The sequence below is a fragment of the Palaemon carinicauda genome, chromosome 6 (assembly GCF_036898095.1).
Source record: "Palaemon carinicauda isolate YSFRI2023 chromosome 6, ASM3689809v2, whole genome shotgun sequence".
Classification (NCBI taxonomy): Eukaryota; Metazoa; Arthropoda; class Malacostraca; order Decapoda; family Palaemonidae; genus Palaemon; species Palaemon carinicauda.
Window position 1 is genome coordinate 116698145 of NC_090730.1, and position 23928 is coordinate 116722072.

The 23928-nt window shown below is 36.0% G+C and overlaps 1 protein-coding gene across 6 annotated transcripts in view; it reads right to left on the reverse strand.

The window, feature by feature from the left end:
- Window positions 1–865: 865 nt before the first annotated feature.
- The window catches only part of LOC137642175 (uncharacterized), a 177738-nt gene continuing 154675 nt past the window's right edge, over window positions 866–23928 (reverse strand). For 5 of the 6 annotated variants that reach the window (XM_068374723.1, XM_068374721.1, XM_068374719.1 and 2 more), the window contains exon 4: window positions 866–1451. In XM_068374723.1, the coding sequence (XP_068230824.1) occupies window positions 1160–1451 (292 nt within the window). In that variant the 3' untranslated portion in view covers window positions 866–1159. The remainder of the gene's footprint in view (window positions 1452–23928) is intronic. The other variant, XR_011044663.1, reaches the window with a different exon arrangement.

The window sequence follows — 23928 nt, forward strand, 5'->3', positions numbered from 1 at the left end:
CACATAGCTTTCTTATAAAACTAACTGGTCTCTGTTACAATACAATTTTCTATTACCTGCCCATTTGCTTCTTTGGAGATGATGCAAAAGGGGCACTGCCTTCGTATTTTCGATGAGATTTTGCAGACTTTGTCACTAATCAGCCTTATTTCTTGACCCCATCAGACGATGGTACTGTAATTGCACCGAGGTAGACACTTCTATGTGGTAGATCAGGAATGACTTACAGACCTAGAAAACTTGAAAGAGCTATACCACTCTACCACGTGATACTTTTTGGATGATAAAAACAAATAATAAAGAACATAAAGAGACGTGATTTAGAAAAAAAAATGCTCACTTTATAATGTATTTAAACATTGCCTACAATATCGTTATTCATATAAATAAACATATCATTCACATACCTATAATATAAACACACAAACATACATATATACATGCGTGTGTATATGTGTGTGTATGTGAGCTATATATATATATATATATATATATATATATATATATATATATATATATATATATATATATATATATGCTATAAGCTATATATATATATATATATATATATATATATATATATATATATATATATATATATATATATATTGTGTGTGTGTGTATAAGTATGTATGTATGTATAATATAAATATATATATATATAAATATATATATATATATATATATATATATATATATATATATATATATATATATATATATATATGTGTGTGTGTGTGTGTGTGTCTGAGTATGTTACAAAAATTGTCGACTTTAAACCCTACTCAAGTTTCCTTTTAAGATTGCAAGGACTATAGTGAAATTTAAATATATGAATGGGGTGGAAGACTTCTCTTTTTTTCGATTTTTTTTTTTTACGTTTACTTTATTTCACAGTTTTAGTATCTAATTACGTTCATAATTTTACTTTACACACTATCACAGATAACTAAGAGTTGCTAAGCACATCGTTTCCGCTACAACAAATATTCATAAACGGTGCAAATATTTTTTTTTTACTTTTTCTCATATAATTTCTCGTGACTTAGCTTATCTATTCAGTCCACCATCATGATGCTGTTAATTATGACATCACAGAAGGCTGCATAAACCCAAGGAATGTTTTAATGACATTACGTAAAATATGCTTAAGTAGATGTTAACGTAGATTCGCGAAATTCACGAAGTCATATCGAATGTTGTTGGCGTTAGCATTATGAAATAACTTTTGTTTGCCGTCTAGGTTTTCTTTCATGGGTTTTTGGTGATGCTTCTTCTTGCGGAATTTGTTGTGAGGTCTGGCTCTTGCCCAGAACTTGTGTGGAATGTGCCTCTTTTGAAGAAGGTGGGAAGCATTGTGGCCGACAGCTGGCATCACGGAGACGTTCGAAGCATTTTGGTTCTCATTGAAAACTTCAAGGACTCGTTCGGGAGACCGAATGCCCAAAATTCTGAAAGAAAATGGTAACAGAGGCATTAAAGGCGACTTATTTCATCTTAAGATAACTAATATCCGAAGTAGCAATAAACTGGACAAAATAAATATGACGAGGTGTATCATCTTTAAATCCTTTCATAAATGGACTTTCAAGTTCACCCATTTCTTATGAAATAAAATAGGTGTTTGATTGTAGCAATTCTTTTAGGAAGGCCATTGATAAGTGTACTGCTGGTAAATAATATTACAGTTACAAGTTGAGGGAAATGCCCATGCACAAAATATATTGCTGACTTTTATCGTGCTATAAATTTGAGTAACTAGATGCAAAATCTCTTTTACATTCTCCATTATGACCGAGAACAAAAGAAAAAACAATCTGGGTAACACTATCATTAACATATAATTCAATAAGCGGAAAAAAAAACATGCAATCAAGATTTACCCCCAAAGGCGTTATTTTATAGTCTTTACCTTAGGATTCTGCGTTATTCTGTAGTCTTTACCTTGAGACACTGGCTATTTATTAAACTACAAAGTAAACAAAATCAACGAAACAGAATGTAGCAATTATTGCTACAACGATTTGAGATTAATTGATTGCCTGATTCTATGTAGAAAGCTCGGATAATCGATCACAAAATCCTTTGTATCAACTTGTCTTTTGAATGAAAAATTAAAAGTTTTTAAAAAGATAACATTTGCTCCAACTTACAGCCATTCGACCTTATGTATATATCTATTTTATAAATACCGTGGTGGAAAAAATATAATGTGGAAAATTAAGAGTTATAATAATGAGAAGAAAGTGTTTTTACAATAATAAAAAAAGTAATATCTTACTTGTTGATACTTAAGACTCTTAAGAACAAGGGGAGAATATATTCATATACTTCATCTTGAAAATAAGAGAAACATCGTAATTAAAAATAGAAAAAAAAATAAATAAAAAAAACTACAGTCAATAGAACCAAGCAATATCCCCACCTTGTCTGGACTTGACCGACCAAAATATGTCTTTTCAATCCTTTATTGGATTGGATTAAGTTATACAGTAGAATTTGGGTCAGGGGCCAAGTACTGGGACCGAGGGCGTTACTCTGTCTCCGACATAAATGTTTAAATCATTAAAATATATCTGATTAAATTCCCTATTTAACAAACACGTTCACACAACATGACATTCTTCATACTCTCTCGAAATTGAATAAGTGAAAAAAAGGGAAACATTAAGAAGACAGATTTCATTGTAGATATCAGCGACGAATTTACTCAACAAGGGATTACTGCCGCCGATGAACAACTTTGCCACAATGAGCATACAATGGCGCACTGCTACCATCTAAAATATATTTGTATGAGGTGGTATACCCGACTCTCATTCGTGTTAAAATAATTTCAAACAATCAGTTGTTAACGAGGAACATTTTCCAAGGAGAAATTATCATTAACCCTGTCTTATTTCGTTTTACTGTATACTACCTTATCACCCCGAATTTCCTCATGTTAGTCCCAACATAAAAAGAGAAAGCAACTCTCGAGGTTTCCTAACTAATGAGTTCAGATTACTAAAACTTTTATGAGTTTCTAATGCACTCTTAAATCATAGCAGGTTGCAAAAAAATTCTCCCTTAGTTGCTTTAATAATTTCCGAAGCCTTAACCAATGCAGCCATATGTGCCGTAATGTGACGTAGAGGCATAGTCCGGTCACTTACATAAATATGATCCATCCCTGTAGTCTGCAGTATATCCCAGGCACTTCTTTGACTATGAACTATCGGCATATACTGTAGGTTTACATGGCTTTTATCAATAGCATTATGTTCAAGGAATTTGGAACTGACCTTGTCTATGGGAGTTTTATCTTTGTGTTATTTTTGGTTTAAATGCCATTCATGAATAGCAGAGGCTAGGGACAGTGACAATACCCTAGAGACTGACTACATATACATACAGTATAATCAGCGCCCAAGCCACCTCTCCACCCCAGGGAGGACCAGGCAATGGCTGCTGATGACTCAGCAGGTAGACCTATAGGCTCCCAAACTCCCCTAGATCTATAGCTCACAAGATGGTGATGTTGTAGACACTACAGGAAACTATCAAGCTTGAGAGAGACTCGAACCCCAATACAACAAATCGGCAGGTAAGGATTTTTCCAAAAGGCCACCAGAGCCTGGTACAATGATATGTCAGATATGAACCAAGGTGGAACACGAGAAGGTTTAATTTCCCGAATTTTCATCCTTTTGAAAAATATGCCATTCACTTGATCATCTGTTGGAATCAGAACAGGCTTTGATGATTTTGTCCCACAAAATCTCAATTTCCAGCATTTTTCAAAACATGGATGGAGGAATTACTTATTAAAAATAAGGACATTGTATACACCAACTAGCCAACTAGTCGAACTCTATTTTCACAGAGCTGGCCAGGGTAAATTTGGAAAGAAATAATTAAATCTTAGAGATAAAAAATATAATGGATAAAAAACTGCTAAAAAGGTTCAAATTATATCAATCACTCCCGTGCTTCTTAAAGCAAGACTACATTTGCATAGAACATATTTTATGGTTGTAATTGTTGTACACTCACTGTACTAGGGAACAATCTCAAGTAAGTGATGTGCAGATTAGAAAACATTTGGGTCCATTTCATACGACCAAGAAGCAATCTTGCTAAAATTACTTTAGTTCTTTTTAGACTTTTTGGTATGATGATTCTGATGGGGAACAACCGATTTTATTTGTTTCAATTCGTTATTTTATTATTAGTCATTCCACACTATAAACTGTTCGTGGTTACGTGGAGTTCAAAGTATTTGCCTTTCCGTTAATATAAACTACACTAGCTGCAACTCGGGACGGATATTGTTTATGAGATCGGCATTGCCCCTTGTTGATGTCGCTCACTATCAGGCAGTTCACTGTAATGCTGCTACATTTAACATCATATCTGAGAAGGCTACATGATAGCTGTGTCTTTTCGATCGTAGATATTACCATGGAATTTGGCAGGAACAGACAAACTATGTTCCATATCAATCCCTGAAATTCTCATTTGGATAAGTGAATTATTCTAGGAACAATTTAATCCACGGCAAAAAAAAAAAAAAAAAAAAAAAAACCATTCAACCTATAACAAAATAAACGTCTGCTGTGTCTTTTCTATGGCAGATATCAACATGAAAATTGGTATGGACAAAGTAAATATACATCCCATAAATCATTGACAATTTCATTTAGATAAGTGAAGTATTCTACGAGTAATTTACCACGCTGCCAAAAATCGGCCTCCCGAAGATATCGAAAAATGGCTACTGTGACTTTGCTATGGAAAGTATCATTACTAAAATTAGAACGAATGTAGTTCATACACCACATAAAACCCTGTGAAAAATATTTGGATATCTGTAAAATTCTATTAGTTTACTGCTCCACACTGGTATTCAAGGTAAAATCGTCACTTAAGAACTAAAGTGACAGCCAGGGCATGCCTATAGCAGGTATGAACATGAAAATTGGCAGAAACACAGCTTACATATATCTAAATAACCCCTCAAAATTTCATTTGAATATATTTATTTGTATAGGTGTTATCGACCCCACCACCGAAAATATCAGCTGCTCACCCTCCCACCCGGCGATGATGATAAAAGGGAATGACTGGGCTATGGGTTGGGCGAGATTCGTAAGTAAAAATTTTAGCATCTCATATAAGCAAATTTCATTATCTATTCGGAATGAACAAAATTTGTTAAGAAGCTCTTTAATTTTTAATGCCAGTTGATTCTTATGTATATAGCTTTATGAGTTTCCACGCCAATCCTCGCATCAGAATTGATGGCGAATTTCAGTTAGATCACCTTCAACGGTTTTAATAAAGCTAATGGCTGATACAATGGCTGCTAGTTCGGACGCAAACACTGATGTTTCTGCAGGTATCGAGAACTGGACATTCTCTGTCTGGGGATACTACATGCAGAGCCAACACCATTAGGGATTTGGAGCCATATGTATATAGTGCATGATGGGGAACTTTTCTGTAAATATGTTCTGACACATGGTGCTTTAAGAAGACTGATTTTACGGTAATTATATTTCTTTGAGAAGATGTGAGCATATTCTTGTTTTTCTATGATGAAAAGTGCAACAGAAAAAAAATTGGTTGATTAAGGGCCAAAGTGATGTCAGTAAATGGTAATAGCCAATTAGCTTTATGGGTAATGAGTTATGTAATTTTCAGTAAATATGTCACTTAAGCTGAAAATTTCTATTTTGGAGAATTGGTGGATAAATCTACAAAGCCCTTTATATTGCTACAGAATTTCTATACAAATCAGTTTCACATAAAACTGAGCAATTTGGGGAAGAACTTAAAGCTCCACTACAAAATCTGATGTACTGAGTGTGTTTTGACTCTAAAAGACTTCAATGAAGCTTGGGATCCTGATCCATATACATACTGGGCTACCACAATCTATCCTAGATATGACCAATATTTTGTAGATCATCAGTCAGTTGTATGAGATAATTTCTTTAGGTTGAGAGCATTATTACATTTAGACTTTATATGTGTGCTTTCCAATACAGGTGGATGTCGAATATTTGCCCAAACAATTTTACCTTATCTTGGAATTAGATCTGTGTGTGACCTAATAAGAGATTTTGTCCTGGTTTTGTTTCCATCTGCTATTTTTGCGATACATTATTGCTTGAGTTTTACCTGCAGTAGGCCTAACACAAAAGACGCAGTCCAAATTTGTATTTTCCGAGTGGCATTATCAAGAATGCCTTGCGAGTCACGATGATTATTTTAAGATTAGTGTATTTTAAAGTTGTCCACTTAAAGGCTACTTTGTACCTACTGTGGCATCTAAACAACTACGTCATCAACCCTATGAGCGCCACTAGACTTATGTCTACTATTTCTACTCCCTTTAGCGGGACATGTTGTATGTCCTGTAATTATCAATCTACCACTTATTATTTACACATGAAAATTTTACAAAATATATAACATTATACATATCAATGAATAGGAAATTTAGTAAGGTATACAACCATAAACGTTATGAAGTCTTGCCTTTCATAGCTTTTGTGCTGATTAGAAAAGAAAGAAAAAATAAAAAAACAAACAAACAAACCGCCTAGGGTTGAGTGCTAAATCATTTGAACGAGGTTGAAATCAAATGAATAATTACCAATGCAGTGTCCCACTTAAAACACTACCTTGGAGTATATCAATCAAGGTTGAAAGATTCTAGCTAAAATTTGTCTATGCTAGTTTGGAATGTTCTTCCATCAATCAAATTTCCAATGAAAATGTAAAGTTGTCCTTAATTGGGTTAGTGTATCTGAGCACCAGGGGACCGAGAATTTCATTGGTCAGATATTAGTCACCAGTATAAACTTATAAGCTGTTTGTGTGATGAAATTTACAAAATCGTTAGTTTCATCATGATCTTGTGAATTATCAAACGGAGGCACGTGACCTGTTTATAAAAAAAAAAAACCCTCTCGGTCAGCTTTATTTGTATTATACCGTTGAATGGGTGGGATTGAGGTGTTTATTATTATCATTGGAATATGGTCATCGCTATGAAGATTGTCTAGGAAGTTCCATTTAAACCACCAACAATATTGGTAGAACCAAGTTTAATCTATGGATGAATATGTTCCTTGAGTTTGTGAATAGTAAGTTAGAGTATCGCCATCGTTTAAATACATGGGATTTGATCATTTACTATTTGTTCAATCTTAGAACCATTTTTATCGACATAAACAATTTCCCAAGGGGATGGTGGGCATTGAATTCTCCAATCAATAAAAGATCTTGCATATTTGGGAATTTCATTGAACTATGATTGTATTGAACTTTGTGGTAATTGATTAGGTTTGGGTCCTTTTGATATTGTTTCCTGATGTTTAATTCGATCATGATTTGTTTCCCGATTATCACGGATTATGGTTAAGTTTCTGTATACATTTTGCAAGATGAAGTGTGTTGCATAATTCTTTATTAGATGAGCAACACCCATACAACCAGCATTGTGGGTTTCCAATTTACATACTGGTTTATATTCAATTATTGACATTATCAATTAGATTACCAAGTTTGTTTCTAATATCATGAAATCCAGATATGAAGCAATCATTGCACCACATGATGCTTTGTGGGCTGTTATTTTTAGCCGATATTTTACTGAAATGCTCCATAAAACAGTCATGTTTATAACTAGAGATGTATTTACTTCTTCATATGGAATCTTATCCGCTGCTTGATAGCCCGATTAGTAGTGATGTCAGTTTCAGATTCAGAGGCTGAGAATCCAAGGCAATTATTCAGTTTTAGTAACAATCGAGTACACGGACTCGATTGGAAAAACCCCTTTGAGCTTATAATAATATAATTTTTATTTTGGATTGGTTGTACTACCAAGCACACATTTTTCTCCCTTATTTGGATTTTAGGGGTACAAGATAAACCGTCTATACTTCAAAAAGATTTTTCATATCCTTGGTCCTTAAGTAGTAGACATTTCATACCTGTTCTTCACATGAATCTGAGCATCTCGGTTAGATTGATTGATTGATTGATTGAAAGTTTTCTGGCATCCTGACATCTAAGGTCATTGACGCCGATAGCATTAATTATATATGAAAAATAAAAGAGAATTCCATCAAAATCAGTTAAGTCTTTATAATAATTAAATAGTTTTCAGAAGACCTGCTTCTGAAATAAATCTAAAAATTCCGCTCCCATAGTAGGACACATCATGTCCAAATCCTGCCACCCTCACCTCGACCCTCAAACAGATATCTATTTCTTAAGTTAGTAAAATTAGGGCATTCAGTCAACAAATGCCTTACTGTTAAAGGTACTAAACAGTCCTCGCAATACTGTTGGTGTTGGCCCTTCAGCAGAAACTCGTGTGTCAATCGTGTGTGACCAATACGCAGACGACAAAGAGTCGTCTCCCATTTATTACAAACTAATTTCTTGATGTAAGGTAGGAAATCATTACAGGGAATGGGATACCTCCTTGGTAGCAACTCAGATGCCGCATTCCTCGCCAGTAAATCTGCCTTCTCATTCCCAGACACACCTACATGTGCTGGAACCCAACAAAATCGAACTGTTATACCTCTCCGTCCAATAATAAAAAGCCATTCTAAAATCTTTAAAACTAGAGGGTTACTAGAATTAAAAACTTCTAAAGCTTGAAGAACACTCCTTGCATCACTAAAAATTGTAAAATTACCCTCCTTTTCCAACGCTATTTTCTCAACAGCGGTTAGTATGCCATACAGTTCGGCAGTAAATATTGAAACTGTTAGAGGAAGTGCACCTCTGCAATAAAAACCAATACTATGTACTCCAAATCCAACGCCAGCATCAGATTTTGAGCCATCAGTATATATAAAAGTCGATCCCCTATGTTCTTCAACATGTTCCATAAACAGAGACCTGGATTCTAAGTCAGTCATATTCTTCTCAACTCCAATAAAATATCTCTGGTAATTTCCATGGAGGCGATGATGATACCTTAAATGGAAGCACCCTAATTCTAATTATATCAAGATTGTTTAAAAATTGTTTCACCCGAAACCCATACAGTAGAAGAGATTTTGGGTGCAACTCAAAGTATGTCGAGTGACTTACATGGCTTGCAGTCTGAAAGGCTAAAGAATGAGGAAGTCTTTGCTATCTAAACCAATACCGACTAATAGCAGAAATTCGGTAAAGATCTAGAGGAAACTCTCCAGCATCAACAAGGAGACTTGGGATAGGTGAGGTTCTAAATGCTCCTGTGGACAATCTAATACCACCATGATGTATTGAATCTAATAGCTTTAACCGGCTTGGGGTGGCTGAGGAGTAAATTTCACATCCATAACTGATTTTGGAAAAAATCAAGGCCTTGTATAATTTCAAAATAGTATTGCGATCTGACCACCATGATGTATGGGACAATACTTTTAAAATATTCAGAGCCTCGAGACATTTAGCTTTTAACGCTATTAAGTGAGAAACCCAGGTAAGCCTACAATCAAATATCAAACCTAAAAATTTAGCTTCACTTGCACATGGCATCCGTTGACCTTTAATGTATATATCCGGGTCTGGATGTACTCCCCGGATAAGACAAAAATGGACAATAGTAGTTTTACTTGTCGAGAATTTAAATCCATTCATATCGGCCTACTGGATAATTTTGTCAATTGAGAGTTGTATTTTTCTCTCAACCATTGCCATGCTAGCTCCAGCAAAATATATTGAGAGATCATCCACAAATAATGTTGAGAGAACATCCCGGGGAATGACTGAGGATATCCCATTAATTGCTAGTGCAAAAAGGGTTACACTCAGCCCACTCCCCTGAGGAACTCCTTCTTCGTGACACTTACTCTCTGATAGAGCTTTCCCTACTCTCACTTGAAAAACTCAATTTGAAAGAAATGCCTGAATAAATAGTAGCAGCTGTCCTCTCAATCCCAATTCATGAATTGTTCTAAGTATACCATATCTCCAAGTGGTATCTTAAGCCTTTCAAGGTCAAAGACGACTGTCACATGGTGCTGTTTGGAAGCAATGCTTCACAAATAGAGGACTCAAGAATTATCAACACATCAGTCGTTGAGTGCATTTTTCTGAATCCACATTGAATCGGTGATAAAACACCCTTCTTTTCAATGTACCACATCAGTCTTGCATTGACCATCTTCTCCATAATTTTACATAAACAAGATGTCAATGCAATGGGTCGGTAGTTTGCTGCTAAAAACTTGTCCTTACCAGGTTTTAAAAAGGCTAAAATAATGGCTAGTTCCCAAACACTTGGGTAACTATGATCATGCCATAATCTATTAATAATGCTTAAAATAAATAACTTTGTATTAAAATGTACATGTTTAACCATTGCATATGGAATTCCATCGGGTCCAGGGGCTGTATCGTTACATGTAGCGAGTGCGGAATCAAGTTCTCTTTCAGTAAAAGGAGAATTATACGCTTCTTCCTTTCCTCTTGCAAAATTTAAAATTTTCTTTTCTTCAATGCTCCTCTATTGGTGACCAGGAGCTGCACTCTTGCGTGATACATCTAAAAAGTGGTCAGCCAGGGCATTGCTAATTTCATTTGCTGCAGTCACATACTGACCATTCACCTTCAACACTGGTGGTGGGTTTGGGGTAAATTTTCCGGCAATCTTTTTTATTTTCCTCCATACAGAAGATGTTGGTGTTCTACAATTAATGGAGGAAACAAAAGCCACCCAATTTGGAAAGAAATAATTAAATCTTAGCGATAAAAAATATAATGGGTAAAAAACGCTAAAAAAGTTCAAATTATATCAATCACTCCCGTGCTTCTTAAAGAAAGACTGCATTTGCATAGAACATATTTTATGGTTATAATTGTTGTACACTCACTGTACTAGGGAACAATCTCAAGTAAGTGATGTGCAGATTAGAAAACATTTGGGTCCATTTCATACGACCAAGAAGCAATCTTGCTAAAATTACTTTAGTTCTTTTTAGACTTTTTGGTATGATGATTCTGATGGGGAACAACCGATTTTATTTGTTTCAATTCGTTATTTTATTATTAGTCATTCCACACTATAAACTGTTCGTGGTTACGTGGAGTTCAAAGTATTTGCCTTTCCGTTAATATAAACTACACTAGCTGCAACTCGGGACGGATATTGTTTATGAGATCGGCATTGCCCCTTGTTGATGTCGCTCACTATCAGGCAGTTCACTGTAATGCTGCAACATTTAACATCATATCTGAGAAGGCTACATGATAGCTGTGTCTTTTCGATTGTAGATATTACCATGGAATTTGGCAGGAACAGACAAACTATGTTCCATATCAATCCCTGAAATTTTCATTTGGATAAGTGAATTATTCTAGGAACAATTTAATCCACGGCAAAAAAAAAAAAAAAAAAGTAAAAAAAAAAAAAAACAACAACATTCAACCTACAACAAAATAAACGTCTGCTGTGGCTTTTCTATGGCAGATATCAACATGAAAATTGGTAAGGACAAAGTAAATATACATCCCATAAATCCCTGAAAAATTAATTTAGATAAGTGAAGTATTCTACGAGTAATTTACCACGCTGCCAAAAATCGGCCTCCCGAAGATATTGAAAAATGGCTACTGTGACTTTTCTATGGAAAGTCTCAATACTAAAATTAGAACGAATGTAGTTCATACACCACATAAAACCCTGTGAAAATTATTTGGATATCTGTAAAATTCTAGTAGTTTACTGCTCCACACTGGTATTCAAGGTAAAATCGTCACTTAAGAACTAAAGTGACAGCCAGGGCATGCCTATAGCAGGTATGAACATGAAAATTGGCAGAAACACAGCTTACATATATCTAAATAACCCCTCAAAATTTCATTTGAATATATTTATTTGTATAGGTGTTGTCGACCCCACCACCGAAAATATCAGCTGCTCACCCTCCCACCCGGCGATGATAATAAAAGGGAATGACTGGGCTATGGGTTGGGCGAGATTCGTTAGTGAAAATTTTAGCATCTCATATAAGCAAATTTCATTATTTATTCGGAATGAACAAAATTTGTTAAGAAGCTCTTTATCTTTTAATGCCAGTTGATTCTTATGTGTATAGCTTTATGAGTTTCCACGCCAATCCTCGCATCAGAATTGATGGCAAATTTCAGTTAGATCACCTTCAACGGTTTTAATAAAGCTAATTGCTAATACAATGGCTGCTAATTCAGACGCAAACACTGATGTTTCTGCAGGTATCGAGAACTGGACATTCTCTGTCTGGGGATACTACATGGAGAGCCAACACCATTAGGGATTTGGAGCCATATGTATATATTGCATGATGGGGAACTTTTCTGTAAATATGTTCTGACACATGGTGCTTTAAGATGACTGATTTTACGGTAATTATATTTCTTTGAGAAAATGTGAGCATATTCTTGTTTTTCTATGATGAAAAGTGTAACAGAAAAAAAAATGGTTGATTAAGGGCCAAAGTGATGTCAGTAAACGGTAATAGCCAATTAGCTTTATGGGGAATGAGTTATGTAATTTTCAGTAAATATGTCACTTAAGCTGAAAATTTCTATTTTGGAGAATTGGTGGATAAATCTACAAAGCCCTTTATATTGCTAGAGAATTTCTATACAAATCAGTTTCACATAAAACTGAGCGATTTGGGGAAGAACTTAAAGCTCCACTACAAAATCTGATGTACTGAGTGTGTTTTGACTCTAAAAGACTTCAATGAAGCTTGGGATCCTGATCCATATACTGGGCTACCACAATCTATCCAAGATATGATCAATATTTTGTAGATCATCAGTCAGTTGTATGAGATAATTTCTTTGGGTTGAGAGCATTATTACATTTAGACTTTATATGTGTGCTTTCCAATACAGGTGGGTGTCGAATATTTGCCCAAACAATTTTAACTTATCTTGGAATTAGATCAGTGTGTGACCTAATAAGAGATTTTGTCCTGGTTTTGTTTCCATCTGTTATTTTTGTGATACATTATTGCTTGAGTTTTACCTGCAGTAGGCCTAACACAAAAGACGCAGTCCAAATTTGTATTTTCCGAGTGGCATTATCAAGAATGCCTTGCGAGTCACGATGATTATTTTAAGATTAGTGTATTTTAAAGTTGTCCACTTAAAGGCTACTTTGTACCTACTGTGGCATCTAAACAACTACGCCATCAACCCTATGAGCGCCACTAGACTCATGTCAACTATTTCTACTCCCTTTAGCGGGACATGTATGTCCTGTAATTATCAATCTACCACTTATTATTTACACATGAAAATTTTACAAAATATATAACATTATACATATCAATGAATAGGAAATTTAGTAAGATATACAACCATAAACGTTATGAAGTCTTGCCTTTCATAGCTTTTGTGTTGATAAAAAAAAAAAAAAAAAAAAAAAAAAAAAAGCGCCTACGGTTGAGTGCCAAATCATTTGAGGGAGGTTGAAATCAAATGAATAATTACCAATGCAGTGTCCCACTTAAAACACTAGCTTGGAGTATATCAATGAAGGTTGAAAGATTCTAGCTAAAATTTGTCTATACTAGTTTGGAATGTTCTTCCATCAATCAAATTTCCAATGAAAATGTGAAGGTGTCCTTAATTGGGTTAGTATGTCTGAGTACCAGGGGACCGAGAATTTCATTGGTCAGACATTAGTCACCGGTATAAATTTATAAGCTGTTTGTGTGATGAAATTTACAAAATCATTAGTTTCATCATGATCTTGTCAATAATCAAACGGAGGCACGTGACCTGTTTATATATATATATATATAAAAAAAACTCTCTCGGTCAGCTTTATTTGTATTATACCGTTGAATGGGTGGGATTGAGGTGTTTATTATTATCATTGGAATATGGTCATCGCTATAAAGATTGTCTAGGAAGTTCCATTTAAACCACCAACAATATTGGTAGAACCAAGTTTAATCTATGGATGAATATGTTCCTTGAGTTTGTGAATAGTAAGTTAGAGTATCGCCATCGTTTAAATACATGGGATTTGATCATTTACTATTTGTTCAATCTTAGAACCATTTTTATCGACATAAACAATTTCCCAAGGGGATGGTGGGCATTGAATTCTCCAATTAATAAAAGATCTTGCATATTTGGGAATTTCATTGAACTATGATTGTATTGAACTTTGTGGCAATTGATTAGGTTTGGGTCCTTTTGATATTGTTTCCTGATGTTTAATTCGATCATGATTTGTTTCCCGATTATCACGGATTATGGTTAAGTTTCTGTATACATTTTGCAAGATGAAGTGTGTTGCATAATTCTTTATTAGATGAACAACACCCATACAACCAGCATTGTGGGTTTCCAATTTACATACTGGTTTATATTCAATTACTGACATTATCAATTAGACTACCAAGTTTGTTTCTAATATCATGAAATCCAGATATGAAGCAATCATTGCACCACAGGATGTTTTGTGGGCTGTTATTTTTAGCCGATATTTTACGTGAAATGCTCGATAAAACAGTCATGTTTATAACTAGAGATGTATTTACTTCTTCATATGGAATCTTATCCGCTGCTTGATAGCCCGATTAGTAGTGATGTCAGTTTCAGATTCAGAGGCTGAGAATCCAAGGCAATTAATCAGTTTTAGTAACAATCGAGTATACGGACTCGATTGGAGAAACCCCTTTGAGCTTATATTAATATAATATTTTTTTTTTTTTTGGATTGGTTCTACTACCAAGCACACACTTTTCTCCCTTATTTGGATTTTAGGGGTACAAGATAAACCGTCTATACTTCAAAAAGATTTTTCATATCCTTGGTCCTTAAGTAGTAGACATTTCATATTTGTTCTGCACATGAATCTGAGCATCTCGGTTAGATTGATTGATTGATTGAAAGTTTTCTGGCATCCTGACATCTAAGGTCATTGACGCCGATAGCATTTATTATATATGAAAAATAAAAGAGAATTCCATCAAAACCAGTTAAGTCATTATAATAATTAAATAGTTTTCAGAAGACCTGCTTCTGAAATAAATCTAAAAATTCTGCTCCCATAGTAGGACACATCATGTCCAAATCCTGCCACCCTCACCTCGACCCTGAAACAGATATCTATTTAGTAAAATTAGGGCATTCAGTCAACAAATGCCTTACTGTTAAAGGTACTAAACAGTCCTCGCAATACTGTTGGTGTTGGCCCTTCAGCAGAAACTCGTGTGTCAATCGTGTGTGACCAATACGCAGACGACAAAGAGTCGTCTCCCATTTTCGGGGTATCATATTGTACCTCCAAGGTGATATGAAATTCGTTACTTCCCTAATTTTATTGCCATCTAGACTATCCCAGTGCTGTTGCCATTTATTACAAACTAATTTCTTGATGTAAGGTAGGAAATCATTACAGGGAATGGGATACCTCCTTGGTAGTAACTCGGATGCCGCATTCCTCGCCAGTAAATCTGCCATCTCATTCCCAGACACACCTACATGTGCTGGAACCCAACAAAATCGAACTGTTATACCTCTCCGTCCAATAATAAAAAGCCATTCTAAAATCTTTAAAACTAGAGGGTTACTAGAATTAAAAACTTCTAAAGCTTGAAGAACAATCCTTGCATCACTAAAAATTGTAAAATTACCCTCCTTTTCCAACGCTATTTTCTCAACAGCGGTTAGTATGCCATACAGTTCGGCAGTAAATATTAAAGCTGTTAGAGGAAGTGCACCTCTGCAATAAAAACCAATACTATGTACTCCAAATCCAACGCCAGCATCAGATTTAGAGCCATCAGTATATATAAAAGTTGATCCCCTATGTTCTTCAACATGTTCCATAAACAGACACCTGGATTCTAAGTCAGTCATATTCTTCTTAATTCCAATAAAATATCTCTGATAATTTCCATGGAGGCGTTGATGATACCTTAAATTGAAGCACCCTAATTCTAATTATATCAAGATTGTTTAAAAATTGTTTCACCCGAAACCCATACAGTAGAAGAGATTTTGGGTGCAACTCAAAGTATGTCGAGTGACTTACATGGCTTGCAGTCTGAAAGGCTAAAGAATGAGGAAGTCTTTGCTATCTAAAACAATACCGAATAATAGCAGAAATTTGGTAAAGATCTAGAGGAAACTCTCCAGCATCAACAAGGAGATTTGGGACAGGTGAGGTTCTAAATGCTCATGTGGACAATCTAATACCACCATGATGTATTGAATCTATTATCTTTAACCGGCTTGGGGTGGCTGAGGAGTAAATTTCACATCCATAACTGATTTTGGAAAAAATCAAGGCCTTGTATAATATCAAAATAGTATTGCGGTCTGACCACCATGATGTATGGGACAATACTTTTAAAATATTCAGAGCCTCGAAACATTTAGCTTTTAACGCTATTAAGTGAGAAGCCCATGTAAGCCTAAAATAAAATATCAAACCTAAAATTTAGCTTCACTTGCACATGGTATCCGTTGACCTTTAATGTATATACCCGGGTCTGGATGTACTCCCCGGATACGATAAAAATGGACAATAGTAGTTTTACTTGTCGAGAATTTAAATCTATTCACATCGGCCTACTGGATAATTTTGTCAATTGAGAGTTGTATTTTTCTCTCAACCATTGCCATGCTAGCTCCAACAAATTATATTGAGAGATCATCCACAAATAATGTTGAGAGAGGATCCCGGGGAATGACTGAGGATATCCCATTAATTGCTAGTGCAAAAAGGGTTACACTCAGCCCACTCCCCTGAGGAACTCCTTCTTCCTGACACTTACTCTCTGATAAAGCTTTCCCTACTCTCACTTGAAAAACTCTTATTTGAAAGAAATGCCTGAATAAATAGTAGCAGCTGTCCTCTCAATCCCAATTCATGAATTGTTCTAAGTATACCATATCTCCAAGTGGTATCTTAAGCCTTTCAAGGTCAAAGAAGACTGTCACATGGTGCTGTTTGGAAGCAATGCTTCACAAATAAAGGACTCAAGTATTATCAACACATCAGTCGTTGAGTGCATTTTTCTGAATCCACATTGAATCGGTGATAAAACACCCTTCTTTTCAATGTACCACATCAGTCTTGCATTGACCATCTCCATAATTTTACATAAACAAGATGTCAATGCAATAGGTCGGTAGTTTGCTGCTAAAAACTTGTCCTTACCAGGTTTTAAAAAGGCTAAAATAATGGCTAGTTCCCAAACACTTGGGTAACTATGATCATGCCATAATCTATTAATAATGCTTAAAATAAATAACTTTTTATTAAAATGTACATGTTTAACCATTGCATATGGAATTCCATCGAGTCCAGGGGCTGTATCGTTACATGTAGCGAGTGCAGAATCAAGTTCTCTTTCAGTAAAAGGAGAATTATACGCTTCTTCCTTTCCTGTTGCAAAATTAAAAAATTTCTTTTCTTCAATGCTCCTCTACTGGTGACCAGGAGCTGCACTCTTGCGTGATACATTTAAAAAGTGGTCAGCCAGGGCATTGCTAACTTCATTTGCTTCATTCACATACTGACCATTCCCCTTCAACACTGGTGGTGGGTTTGGGGTAAATTTTCCGGCAATCTTTTTTATTTTCCTCCATACAGAAGATGTTGGTGTTCTACAATTAATGGAGGAAACAAAAGCCACCAAAGATTTGCCTCTAGCTTCTTTCATGGCACGACAGAACTGTGCTCTACACTTTTTGTAGGTTATCAAATTTTCATGCGTACGGCGTCTACGCAATCTAGTCAAAGATTTTCTGGTGGCTCTGTGCAAAGCTGGTAATTCCGAAGACCACCATGGAACTGGTCGTCTTTTGAATAGTCCTGTGGTTTTGGGAATCTAATTGATTCCTGCTGTATGGAGAGTTCCATTCAGTAGGTCTATGGCATCATCAAAACACTCAAACTGCTCTGCACTACCCTCGGTTTCACTTTGCTCTCGAAATTTAACCCAGTCTACCTTGTCTAGATTCCATTGTGGTTATCTTTGTAAAGACGGACACTTGTTGGTGTTTATAAGGATTGCTGTATGATCATTAGTATGCCAATCATCTAATGTCCTCCAATCGAAATCAAGAAGGCAGTTAGAGCTTGCAATTGAAAGATCAATGCATGACAAGGTACCTGTCTGGACATAGAAGTGTGTGGGCTCTCCTGTATTAAGGAGTCCTACATCCTCGTTTTCCACAATTGATGATATAATATTGCCCCTGGTGTCTGCTAAAACATCACCCTACAAAGGATGTCTACCATTCAAATCTCCAAGTAAAAGAAAAGGTTGAGGGAGCTGTTGAATCACCTCTGCTAAATCATCATACATTACGTTATCACTTGGAGGAAAGTAGAGCGAACATCTTGTATATCTTCTCCCTATATCAATCTGTACAGTTACTGCCTGCAGAGGTGTACGGACAGATAAAGGTAGTTGGGAACATCTCGACGAACGTATGTGAGACTTACGCCATTGCTCCCTACTCCGTGATCATAAGGTGTCCTATAACTAATATATTCGCGAGGACAAGGGGTATTAGCATCAAGCTTGCTCTCCTGTAGACATACAATTATGGGGGAATGCTTGGAAATTAAGAGCTTAAGTTCTTCATATTTGGCCCTCAAACCCTGACAATTCCATTGCAAAATGGATGAAAAAACTAAGTATTATTTTCTGGAAGACATCTTTGATGAGGTCTTCCCATTGACAGTTTTTAATTTGACAATATTTTCTGTAGGCTTTCTAAGTTTGGGTCTTGATAAATTAGGTTTTATATTAGCCTTTTCAGTGTTGTTGTTACCCAATTCTTGTGGGGGATGGTGGACCTCAACTTGAATTTTTGATAGATTCAAGAAGTTTTCCTGTTGATCTGAAATATCAACAGGCAAAACATCATATCTATTTGATGTCATAACTTTGGTGTTTTTAATGGATGGAGGAGAGAGAGATGGAGGTCTCTCTCTTTTCCTATTGACAGGTTGTGATTTATTAGGTTTTGATGTTTTCCCCACTACAGGTGCACTTGATAACTCTGTTTCATGTGGAACCTCCATCAAATCAAGCAAAGATATAGCCTGAGAGAGGTTAGCATTATCCTTTGTAGTGGGGGACAAAGGTTTACCAGAGGTGAGCAAAGTCTTAAGTGATATTCTTGCCTTATCCTCTAGAATTCTATCAGAAGATGGCAATTTTTTTTTTCTGGGGAATAGAGGCAGTATTAGGTGGGTTGGATGTCTCCTGCCTCATTTTTTTCTCCTGATTTCAATACTTTTGCATAACTTGCTGATTTACTCATTAGTCTCTTGGCATGCCCCACTCTTATGTGTTCGATACTAGATTTATTGAGAGCAGCCTCTTCCAATTTATATTGCTGGCAGTTCCTATCAGTAGATTTGTGATTCAAATTGCAGTTTATACAATTGGCCTCTAGTGTACAGTCTCCATGGTAAACATTGGAGCAAGTACTACACATTTCATCATTCTTGCATACTTTAGATGGATGCCCATATCTAGAGCAATTAAAACATTGCAACGACTTCTGCTTAAAAGTTCGAACTTTAATTCGTTCATTCTTTATGGAAATTAAAGAAGGCACATCAGCATCCTGGAAAGTCAGGATAATCATTGACGTTCCAGGGATTTTATGCACTTTCCACACAGTTAAAGGACACATGGCCAATATCTCCTCTTCTGTGAATTCATATGTCTAACTGAAGTTTAGATGGGGTTTCACATCCAGCTATATATCATCGTTCTCTGTATTTAAATTGGAAAGTATAACAGATTGAGTTTCTGATTTGGCACTTATTAGGAAACTCTTCTTTCCAAACTGAGATATATCTCCTGGTACGATGGTACCTACTTTCTTTAGAAGAAATTTACATATCTTGAAATAATTTCCAGTACTCCCTTTTGATTGAGCAACAAGCCACTTTAGTGGTTTTGGCTTTCTCTGGGAGGGTACAACTACCTCTATACCTTTATCAATCCAATCTGAAAACTTTAAATCATTCATTCATTCATTTTGCAGGTTTATATACATCTAGATTCTAAGGTACCCAATCGCAAAGAGCACCCTTGAAATTCAAATTACTGATTTTAATATTCATGATATCATTGCGTTGAATGCTTCATCATGGTTATCAAATGATATCCATGAATCCCATTTTCACCTTAAGGCCTCATTCTAATTTCCCAGATGTGACCATAACATTGAAACAATTTATATAGCACATCATAATTGGTTTCAATGGGAATCTGAGTGACATGAAGGATTCGCAAATTCTCCAAGTCACCCAAATTACTTTGTTTTGGAACATTGGTAGAATGGTCCTTTAGAGTTTCCAGGTCGTCAACAGAGGGGTTAGTTTTCGAAGTAGAAGCAAGCCGGGTTATCCACCTCTTATCGGAGGATGTCAGTCTTCCTATCCCATGTGGCCCAACACGAGAAGAGGCTTCAGCGGGGACCAGTCCTCTATTAGAGAGGGGCTGCCTCTCTTAAGGTGGCCGTACACTGGTCAGTGGGGGTAGTTAGCCCCTCCCACCGACAACTCAAATGCCTAGTGTCACCCATTACCCGCAAATATGGGCGACTTAAAACCGAATCACTGGAGCCCGACTCTCAACAGACTTAGTCTGCACCCAATGGGGTCTGCCACAGGGTGATGGCGTCTAAATTTGTACAGGTTGAGATGGTATGACATCCATCACACCCTGTGCCAAAATCCAAAGAAGCAGTCAAAACCTAAGTCATACAAGCCAAAGTCGTCAAGAAGTTCGTGCCCAAGAGAAAGAGATGGGAGAAAAAAAAAGAAGTAATCAAAAGAACGGAGAGAAAATGCTGACTAATTTAGTTGGATCAACAGTTGGGCACCGAGTTCTAGTGGGGAAGTAGTTCCCATTGTTCATTAGAGCCCAACTGCAAATCCCTAAGCCCCCCATCCTCATCAAGACTTCAGCATCTGGGGGTATTTTGGTTAGATTGATGATTATTGGTAGTACTGCAACTTGCATTTTCATGTACCCTATTGAAATACAAGTGTTTAGATGATGATTTAGGAGTTATATCAACAGTGCATGAATAAGCTGGTTTTGAAAACTTAAAATAGGCAGACAATGAATTTGAATCTGATGCTGTAAATAGTATTCTAATATCTAGATGAACCGTGCTAGGCGGTATATCTTAGCAATAAGCAGATGAGCAACTTGTGGAGTAATGAGAGCTTTGGGTGTGGAAGAAATACCCCCTTAAATCTCGATGAAGTCATAGGTAGCAGGGTGATGGATTGGGTTCAAGGCGATGGACAAACTCTTTTTTCGGCATTTACTCCCGATGCCTGGAGGTATGGACCAGCAGGGGTCACTTGCTTTTGTTAGGTAGGCATGCACATCACAAGGAACTGGCTATCCTTTGATGTATCTAGCCAATGAATCTTCTATGGCTTTAGTCATTCATGAATGGTGAAGATGACAGAATAGACCCCAGCCCCGGGCATAACAGGAGGCTAAGAATCTCCAGGTTTATAAATACTAAAGAAAAATTAGTGGATAGTGAATTTATAAAATATAGTTTGGATATCTTGGCCTCAAGTGAAACACGTCGTATGTAAGGGAATTGGAAAGGAAACTTTAGACTAAGGCAATATATATATATATATATATATATATATATATATATATATATATATATATATATATATATATATATATCTACTCAGAAAGATTAGATGGAGTTGGAAGAGAAGGGGTAGGAATGATGACACCACGAGCAGAGAAGGTATTAACAGAGTGGAGAGCTGTAAACAGTAGACTGTTACTAGCAAAGTTCAAATCATAGCAGTGCAATATGAGTATTATAGTTTGCTATGCCCCAACAAATGATTCCCCAGAAGAAAGGAAAGATGAATACTATGAAGAACTGCAGAGGATAATAGATGAGGTCCCTGAGAGAGATATGAACATTGTGATTGGCGACTTCAATGCTAAAGTTGGAAGAAATAATCAAGGGATAGAGAATGTGATGGGTGTCGAGGGTCTTGGCGAAGTTGCAAATGAAAATGGAGCACATTTCCTAAGTTCCTGTTCAGCAAACAATCTTGTCATTGGAGGTACTCTTTTTCAACACAAGAACACTCACAAGTATACATGGACTTCATCATGAGGCATTTACAAAAATCAGATAGATCACATTGTCATTAATAAACAGAGAAGGGGAAGTCTGAGAAATGTAAGAAGCTATAGTGGTGTCGATATTGGTAGTGATCACTATCTACTCATTGCCACACTGAAATCAAAACTGAAAGCACCCAACAGAAAGATGGATAGAATACCTAGATTTGATACAACTAAGCTTTTGGAAGAAGAGCACAGAGAAAAATTTGCAAGAGACGAAGAATGGTGTGATATTAAGAACATATATCAGCCAGTTGGTAGTGAAGTCTTGGGACTTACAATTACAAGAAGAAAGCCATGAATATCTAGTATTACTTGGGATACTATAAAAAGCAAACAAAGACAGAAATTTATTGTTGAAAGTTTTCGAGGAAGTAATGAAAATTACAAGGTAGAGCATGCTAGGTATTCCAGTATTGACATTGAGGTCAAAAGAAAAACCAGGAATGACTAGAGAGAGTTTTTAGACAGTAAAGCAGATGACGCTGACAAAGCTATGAATTCAGGAAACGGCTATGGTGTAAGAATTGCTCATAGAACTATTAACGAAATCACGACTGGGGCAAATAAGAAGAAGCATATACCCATCAAAAAGAGAGATGGTTCTGTTATAGCAACAGAAGATGAAAAAGACAACCTTGGATGGAACACTTAAGAGAGGTTATGAATAGGAGATATGTAGGGAATAATTTGATTGATATACCTGAAGCTGATGAAGTCCTTGATGTGCCCAAGAATGAATTCAGTGTGTTTGAAGTCGAAGCTATCCTTGAAGAAAAAAAAAAAAAAAAAAAAAAAAAAAAAAAAAAAGATGGAAAGCCCCAGGATATGATAGAACAATTGCCAAGATGATACTGGCCGAAAATAAAGCAGCTCCCAGACTACTTGCAAGATTATTTTGTAGAATGTGGCATGCAGAGGCAAAACCTGATTAATATGAGTTAGGAGTGTTGGTGAAAATAGAAAAAAAGGAGATCTGACTGATTGCAATAATTACAGAGGCATAACACTTATGTCAGTTGTTATGAGAATACATAGTGTGATTATTTCAAAGAGACTGGAGAGAAAGATTGATGAAAGCTGAGAGATGAACAAGCATGATTTAGAAAAGGTAGAAGTTGCACTAACTAAATTATCATTTTGAGACATGTTATACAGCAATGCGTAGAATATAGAAATCACCTTTTGATGGCCTTTGTGGGGTATGAAAAAGCCTTTGATAGTGTGCACTGGCTAATTTTGTGGAGTGTCCTGCGTTATTTTGGAATTCTTCTTAAATATGTAAATTTGTTTGTCCGTTCATGAGCAAAGCAAGTGCAAAGTTAATGTTAATGGAGTCTTATTACATGAATTCCCAGTAAACAGCAGAAAACTCCAGGGGAATGTGTTGTCACCTATGTTGTATATTCTCCTTTTAGGTTTTGAAATGCATAGAACAGTCAAGGGATCGTGGAGAAGGATTGGACTGGATTGGTGTTAGGAATTTAGCAGATCTAGAGTATGCTGATGATGCTGTCCTTGTTATTAGAACATCATAGGATTTGCAATGCTTGCTTATCAGAATGCATGAAATATCACATGAGGTTGGGATGAAAATAAATAGAAGACATAGATGATGAGAGCGGTGTATGCAATGGAAGATGGAATATCATTGGAAGGAGAAAGGATTAACGAGGTAGAATCATTTAAGTATTTAGGAACTATTATTTCCAATACAGGGTCTTTAGAATGAGAGGTTAGTGAAAGATTGAAAAAAAGC